The following is a 7621-nucleotide window of genomic DNA, read 5'->3' as shown; positions in this document are numbered from 1 at the left end:
TTCAAAAAAAAAAAAAAAAAAAAAAAAAAAAAAAAAAGAGTACAACTCCGTGTTCTGCCTCTCCCTCAGATGATGGTAAGCTCTCATTTGAAGAGTTCCAGAATTACTTTGCTGATGGGGTTCTTAGCCCAGGGGAGCTGCGGGAGCTATTCAGCAGCATTGACGGTCATCTCACCGAGTGAGTGTGATGGGAGGGATGGCTGGGCTGTGGCCAGTGCCAGGCCAGGTTGTCCCAACTCCAGTGTGTCCCCTGCTGCCATGGTTCTTTCTGGGGGACAAGGGGGTGGGGTAGATGCCAGGGCCCAGTGCCAACTTTATACACCCACACTTGGTTTCCCAGTTCCAGCCTTATTGCTACACTGCTTTCAGCTGGGACCCCAGAATAGCCAGGCAGGCCTGAGTCACCACCCGTGCTCAGCCCTTCTGTTCCTACTTTCTACAGGAGCAGAACAGAGGATGTCTGGGGACAGCTGGGTTCTGCCTGCCCCCTGCCCACCCCATGGATGCAGGTGCAGGAACATACCTTCCCACATGTATGCACATGTATACACCTTGGCTTGTATGCATACTACCTCCCCTGCTTCTTCACTTGGGGACACACACATCATGCACATACACAGCTGCCTGTCTCCCTTCCCTTAGTTTGGGTTAAATCCCAAACTAAATCAGCATTCAGGGCCCCCAAGACTTGGGTGGTTGCCTGGAATACCTGTGCCCCCTTCCCCACAGATAATACCACAGTCAAATTCCATGTTAGGCTGAGAAGGGGGTGTGTGTCTTGGGAACATTGGCTTCTATGTCCAGTTTACCAGGTCCTAAAGAGTCTGAAGGGTGCCTTCTCTTCTCTTCTCCCCACAGCAATTTAGAAACAGAGAAACTGTGTGGTAAGTAGCCTATGGCAGCCCTTGTGTCCTGGCCCCTGGGCAGATGGGTGTGGTAAGGGACACCTGAGAGGGCTGGTCTGATGGGACAGGAGGGCTGAACAGCTGAAGAATTGCTAGGTAGTTAGAATTCCAGATTGGAGAGATGGTGGGGGCCAGAGCCCTTGAGTACCTCTTCTGCCTGCAGACTACTTTTCCAAACACCTGGGTGTCTATCGGCCTGTGTTGGCTGCGCTGGAGTCACTGAATCGTGCAGTGCTCACCGCCATGGACACCACAAAGCTGGTAAGTGCAGGGAGGGGCCCGTGGGAAAGGGGGAGGGGCACCTGAAATGACAGGGGTTTGTAGTGCAGTGTGACTGTCCTGACACGGCTCAGGGCTATGGAACTGGAGCTTGTGTTCAAATTCTAATACTCCCACTTAATGGCTATGCCCTTTACCCCCTGGGCCTCAATCTCCTCATCTGTAAACCAGGGATAATAATGAATGATTAAATGGGTCATGGTGGTTTACACTTATGTAATCTTTTAGGCCAGCCTGGGCTAGAGTGAGACCCTGTCTACAGAAAAAATAAGGAAGGCGTCTTTGGCTTTGTTCTCTGCTCAGTTCCCAGCATCCAGAACAATGTGGCAACTCAGTAGGTTTTTGTTGTTGGCCAGACATAATTGCTGGAGGCTGTCAAACCAGAACCCAGCAGGCATGGGCTAGGCATAGGGGATGTGTTCGTACATGTCCATAGGCCCCTACTGGTACATGAAGTCTATGAGGTGAGGACTGACCCCAGGACATGTAAGGAGGCAAGTATGTGTGTGCCTATCTCTGTTTGTTGGCCTACATGTACCACCTGTGTAGTGTAGTGCTGACAGTTCACTCTTAGGGACTTAAAAAAAGTCATTCCTTCTTTTGTGTGTCCCTCCTCCCCTAGTGCTGGGGTCTAAGACAGGACTGCTAGGCAAGCACTTTACCACTGAGCTACATCTTTACCTTGTATGATCCTTTTAAGAACTGTCTCTGCTAGGTATGGTGGCTCACACCTGTAATTCCAGCAATCAGGAAGAAGCAAGAGGAGCTCAAGAGTGAATCCAGCCTGGGCCATAGAGTGTGATCCTGTCTCAAAAGAAAAGGAGTCAGCTGTGGTGGCGCATGCCTTTGATCCTAGCCCTTGGGAGGCAGAGGCAGGCGGATGTCTGTGAGATCAAGGGTAGCCTGGTTTACATAGTTCCAGACTAGCTGTAGCTATAGGGAGACCCTGTCTCAAAAACAAAGGGAATGTCTCCCCGTCCCTGTGCCCATAATTCTTATACAGGGAGTGATAAACAGGCCTGGGGTTGTGCCTGACCCCACTTTGTCTTTTTGGTACTGAGGATAGAATCCAAGGCAAGTCTTCTAACCCAGCCCTCTGAGCTGGAGTTTTACAGAAGGGGAAACTGAGTCTTTTAGAGTCAAAGATCACCTGAGAACACAGCTGTGGACAGGGCTTCTGGTTGCTTTTACATGAGTTAGTTTTGCAAAGGGTTGTCCCTTGAGCCTAGCTGGACTGGCATTTTCTGAACTGGCAGTGGTCTGGGGATTCAAACTGAAGGCAAAATGAGGGTCCAATGGATCCCACCCACCTCCTGGCTAGAAAGGTAAAGAGGTGTCCCATCCCCACATAACCCTACTAGCTGCAAACACCTGAATCTATTTATCTGGTTGTTGATGCTGGGACAGAGTTGCAGCTTCTGCCCCTGCCAAGGTGGCACCATCCATTCTAGTCCAATATAACTCAATCGAAGAGTTCCCGCACCAGCCTGGAGCCACACTCCTGGTACATGGCCCGAGCATTGGAAGGAGTGTAAGGAGGCCACCATGGACCCTCCAGTCCACACAGCTGTGGCTGGCCCAGGCCTGGCCACCAGGCGGGGCTGCAGGGTCGGGTACCCGTGCCTCTGGCATTGGGCCTCCAGCTCCAGATTCATGTGCCCCGCAAAGACAGGGAAAAGTGTGGAACCACCGGCTACCACCTGTGTTGGCCAGTCGTGGGCACAGTGTTGTGGGCATCTTCTGGAACGCCTGGAAGGCCAGCGTGGGCAGTCCTGGCCCAGCTTTGTCTAGCAGACTTGGCTGGAAGATGGATTATGGGCAGCGGAAGCGCTCACTGCCGAGTTGCAGGTAGCAACCATTATCCAGACAAAAGCAGGCCTTATGGTGGCAGGAAGGGTCAGAGATATCGCCCTGGAAATCCAGCGACGCGTAGCAGCACCGCCTCTTAAGCTGTGTAATGGTCTTGCGTGGCAGTTGAAGATCCGGGCGGGCTGCTACCAGAAGGTCTCGAAAGCGGGACAGAGTGCTGCCTGCCATGTTCATATGGAAGGTGACCTTGTGCCACAAGTGACCAGCGTAGATGGGTGTGGCGTGGCACACGCCTGTGCCTGCCTCCACTGCCAGCCCACTGAACGCGCCGGTGGAGCAGAGCGCCAGCAGGGCGGTGCTGGCCATGTGGCACGCAGGCACCGCCAGGCCCTCGAACAGCAAGCAGCTCAGCCACTCTCTCTCGGCCCTCGGGTGGTGCCGATGGGGAGTCACTCACCAGCATGGGCCACTTCTCTGGGTGCACCAGCAGGCCACCCACCAGCAGGCCTTCCCACAGCCCCTCCGGCGCCTCCCAGTCCACCACCACGCGGTGCTTGATGGCGTGTGCCCGGGCCACGCCACCTGCCAGCTCGCAGCCCGGCGTACCGGGTAACACAGGCCAGTCCCAGCTGGGCATCAGACTCTTCAACAAGATACGCGGCTGGACCTCATGGGCGAAGTCCGCCTTGGTGAAACCCGAACCCTGGTCCACTACCACCGCGACGGGACCCACTGAGGGCAGCCGGCAGACTCCTCGGCTTCTGTGCACTGATGCCACCTTCAGGGCTCCGTGCCACCCCTAAGCCCTGTGGGCCTTCTGGGCGAGATAACTGTCCCTCTCAATTGTCAGCTTGGGCTTCTTGGAACTTGAGTAGCCTGCTGCTTTTGTTTGTGGCTCCGCCTTAAGACTCTGCCCTGTGTCAATCTGGATTTATATTCTTCCTTAGGGTACCAGATTCCCAGATTCCCAGCCAGTCACTTGGGCTTGGTTGAGGGTCGGAGAGGATAGTCAGAGACCTTGGATGGGCTCATCGTGACCTCAGTCCTGCAGTCCTCTCCCCTCCACCTGCTGGAGGCTAATAGTAGCTCAGCACAGCCAGTTTATTTCTCCAAAATGCTTCAGATTATCTAAGTGCTCTGGCTAGATGCCAGGCTCTTCCACTCAGTTCTAAAGACAGTGTTCCAAAGCACAGTTACTCGAGGACCTCCATGTGCTCAGCCCTGACAGGCACTCACACAGGGGTCTGGCCTGAACTTGCACTTTGGTTTTGAAGGTCATTTAGCAGTCCCTAAGCAAGTCACAGTCTTTCCCTGTGCTGCTGCTTCCTCCAAAAGGTAGCATAAGCTCAGGCCCAGGATGGAGCCCCCTGCCTGCCTCTTCAGAACCTCATCATTCTCTTTAGGATCATTTTGGTTGCAAGTGGAAGACTCAGATGAACTTAAGCTAAAATAAGGGTTTTATTACAAGGATCTTGGGTGTTTCATGGATCTCAAGGGCAAGGTTGAAGTCAGGCTTTAGGAACGGTCTTACCACAGGGTTGGGGTTAACTGGGATGGTCTCTCGAAGCTCCCAAATTACAGCCTTGGGGAAGGGGCTAAAAGTCAGTTTGGACCAAGCATGCATGTGCTTGTAACTGTGTGAATGGCAGGGCAGTTAGCTCTCACAGTAAGGGGCTGTGCTATGTATGGGTCATACATTTTCCGGTGTGATTATGGGCCTTGTAGATATGTCAACTGTGTTGACAGTGACAAAAGTGTATCTTTTTGTCCCTGGGTTTGTGGCTTGCAGCTCTAGAGAAGCTGGGACCTTCATCTTGCTATATCTGCCCCAAGGGGAAGCATTCAGAGTTGGTCACTCCCAGTTTTTGTTTTCTGAAATAGTCTGTTACCCAGGCTGGCACTGAACTTAAATCCTACCTCAGTCTCCTGAGTGCTGGATTACAGGTGTGCCACCACAGCAGGCTAAGGCTGGGCGTGGAACCCAAGAGAAGCAGCAATTGGCTCCTGTCCAGAGTCTCTTAGATGTGATGTAGGGAGTGACATTCACACTGGAGGCCACAGGTGTCCTGTCAGTATGGACAGGGCCAGAGGGGAACTACTAAGAGGTACTGAGGGAGGACAGGGTGGGTTGCTGGGCCTACACATCCCAATTACAGGTTCTAACACGGAGAGTCTTTGGAGACAGGCAGGTGGATCTCTGTGAGCTTCTGGCTGGTTCAATCTACATAGGAAAGTTCCAGTCATCCAGTGCTATATAGTGACTCAAAAACAAACAAACAAACAAAAAACAGGTTTGGAGGAGGCAATGGAGAACAAGTGGGAGCTGTAAGCAGGGGTGTGAGCTGTCCTGGGCAGATTAGTAGTTTGGAAGAATCTTGTGGGTAAGCAAGTAAACTGAATAGCTGGGAAGAAAATTGCTTTGACCAAGGAGTCTGGAAATCTGGGGGGGTGGGGGGGGGCGGGCTGAGTGCTTGGGAATTACTGAGCATTCAGGGAGGAGTGAGGGGCCTTTTGAGGCTTCAGGCCTCACCATGGCTGACCAGCTGTTATTCCCAGCATGATGCCTTTTGCTTAGGCCCCTCTCTCTGCTTAAGAGGGATTTCTGAATACTGGGGACTCTTGGAGACTTCAAGCCTTTGCTGGAAACAGGCCTCTCTTCCTAGCATGGCTAAGCTATTCCACCTCCCTCGAGCCTATGGCTCTGGCATGATCTGACCCTTGTGCCGCGAAAAGAAGGCAAAGGCCGCCTGGCCATGGCGATTACAGTCCTCGCTATTAGTTCCGTTCATCCCTTACTTGTCCTGTCCTCCCCTTTGGCTCTCGACCCAACCCCACGGCAGGGACAGAGGTGGCAGACGCCAAAGTTGCTATGTCTGCTTTATTGAGCAGAGTCCCGGAGCTGGGGGCCGCGCCGGGCGCTCAGGGCCGCTGGCGAGGGCAGCGGCGCCGCTTGCGCGGCTGCTCCTCACGGGGGTCGCCTTGACAGCCAGCCTCGCGCTGGGTCAGCAAGTGCACTTGCAGCGGCTGCCAGCCCTTGGCCCCGCCCGCCGCACTGGCTCCGCCCTCCGGGCCGTCCGCCGCCCGCCGCCCCGCCTCCTGCAGCCGTGCGTCCTGCTGCAGCAACAGCACCAGGATCCTCTTCATCTCCCTCGGGCGCCTGTCCAAGCCGTCGCCCGCCCAGCGCAGCATGGGCGCCACCACAGGGGAGCACATCGGAGCGCCGAGCGCGTCCTCAGCCGGCCTCCCAGGCCGCGCGTACGGGCACGCCGCTGCCTCGGCCGGCTGCTGCTGCTTGTCCAGGGGGAAAAGCAGCTTGATCTTGGTCTAGGGGTGGGCGGGGTCGAGAAGGGAAGAGCGTGTCCTCGGCCAAGGACAGGGCCGGTGACCGCCCCGCCCCCGGCTCCTCCCAGGCTCCACTGGCCATCACAGCCCTTCCCACTGCTCCCCAAGACCCTGCCTAGGCCAACCCATTACGATGGGACCCACTGCGTACTTTCCCAGGGGGCCTGTCCTTGCTGGCCTGATTGGGTGCTTTGGTCCTCTTGTGGGAACTGCTGTTTCCCATGGTAGGACAGGTCACTAGAGGCCACTGCCCATGCTGCTCCTGCCCTGCTCTCTGACCAGGAATCCTGGTCTGATCCCGCCCACCCAGGGGTTGCTGCATTGTGAGCTCATAGGTGACACCACCACTCCTGGCTCTGCTAGTCCCCAGGAACTCCCATGAAAATCTGGCCTCTGCTGACATCTGTGACCTCTCCTGGTCTCAGCTTCCCAGCTGTGAAACAGGGCTAATTATTTAATGAAACATTTTATAAGGTGCTCAGGGGGAACAGACAGGAATTTCTGTGGCCTGGGTTTGAATTCTGGCTCTGATACTAATTAGCTGTGTAACCTTGGCCAAGGTAATCAACTTCCTTAGGTAGGCCTCAGTCTTCTCAACTGCAAAGTAGATGATCCCTACAAACTGTTACAAGGGTTTACGGGATTCTTGAGAGGAGTCTGGCATAGGGTTAGGTGGTTCTCTCAACCTGGTTCTTTGGTTGTAGACAGAAAGTTGATCAGTCATACCTTCAAAAGAGAATTATTCAAAAGATGGCATGGAAACAGAGAACACTGGCTTGAGAGTGCCAGAACCTGATCTCTACTCCCTTTTTTATAAGGCTGGTTCAAAAGGTAGTGGAGCACGTCTTTAATGCCAGCACTCCTGAGGCAGAGGCAGAGGCAGGCAGAGTTCTGTGAGTTCAAGGCCAGCCTGGTCTACAGTGAGTTCTGGGCCAGCCAGGGCTACATAGTAAGACTGTCTCAAACAAACAAAACTCACCACGAAAGATTCTATCTTGTGGCTGAGCTGAGGCAGATTATGGGCAAGAGATGAAGCCCTTGATGTTGCCTTGGAGCCTCTTGTAGTGTGGGCACCTGGACTGTGGCTCCCCAGGACTCCTAAATTGTGGGTATGTGAGGGGTTCTCACATCTGTGACTGTCAGGTGTGTAACTGGGAAGATTCCTAATAGTATGTTTGACAACAGTAATCATGTCAGTTTTGGACTGAGACCTTATATTTGCAGGCCTGAGTCCTATGTAGAAGTTAACTGAGGGGAACCTTCAACAACTTTGTGTGATGGGTATT

The 7621-nt window shown here is 53.9% G+C and overlaps 3 protein-coding genes across 3 annotated transcripts; 1 reads left to right on the top strand and 2 right to left on the bottom strand.

Annotated features, from left to right (window-relative positions):
- Positions 1 to 69: 69 nt before the first annotated feature.
- On the top strand, positions 70 to 2023 carry LOC103728644 (N-terminal EF-hand calcium-binding protein 3-like; the record flags this gene model as incomplete). Its single annotated transcript, XM_008826614.2, has 4 exons — positions 70 to 178; positions 859 to 884; positions 1069 to 1166; positions 1900 to 2023. Coding segments are annotated over 4 exons (320 nt in total), but the record flags the coding sequence as incomplete, so codon positions are not given.
- A 105-nt stretch (positions 2024 to 2128) lies between these two features.
- On the bottom strand, positions 2129 to 4512 carry Actl10 (actin like 10). Its single transcript, XM_008826612.2, is given in 3 exon segments — positions 2129 to 2704; positions 2706 to 2885; positions 2887 to 4512. Coding segments are annotated over 3 exon segments (711 nt in total). The 5' UTR covers positions 3360 to 4512; the 3' UTR covers positions 2129 to 2646.
- Positions 4513 to 5912: 1400 nt separating this feature from the next.
- CUNH20orf144 (chromosome unknown C20orf144 homolog) lies at positions 5913 to 7206 on the bottom strand. Its single transcript, XM_029560384.1, is given in 2 exon segments — positions 5913 to 6409; positions 6480 to 7206. Coding segments are annotated over 2 exon segments (756 nt in total). The 5' UTR covers positions 6739 to 7206.
- Positions 7207 to 7621: the final 415 nt, after the last annotated feature.

The sequence above is a fragment of the Nannospalax galili genome, unplaced genomic scaffold (assembly GCF_000622305.1).
Source record: "Nannospalax galili isolate Female #2095 unplaced genomic scaffold, S.galili_v1.0 C50121111, whole genome shotgun sequence".
In the NCBI taxonomy this organism is placed as follows: Eukaryota; Metazoa; Chordata; class Mammalia; order Rodentia; family Spalacidae; genus Nannospalax; species Nannospalax galili.
The sequence above is the reverse complement of the archived record's forward strand: the minus strand, read 5'-3'. Positions and strand labels throughout refer to the sequence as shown.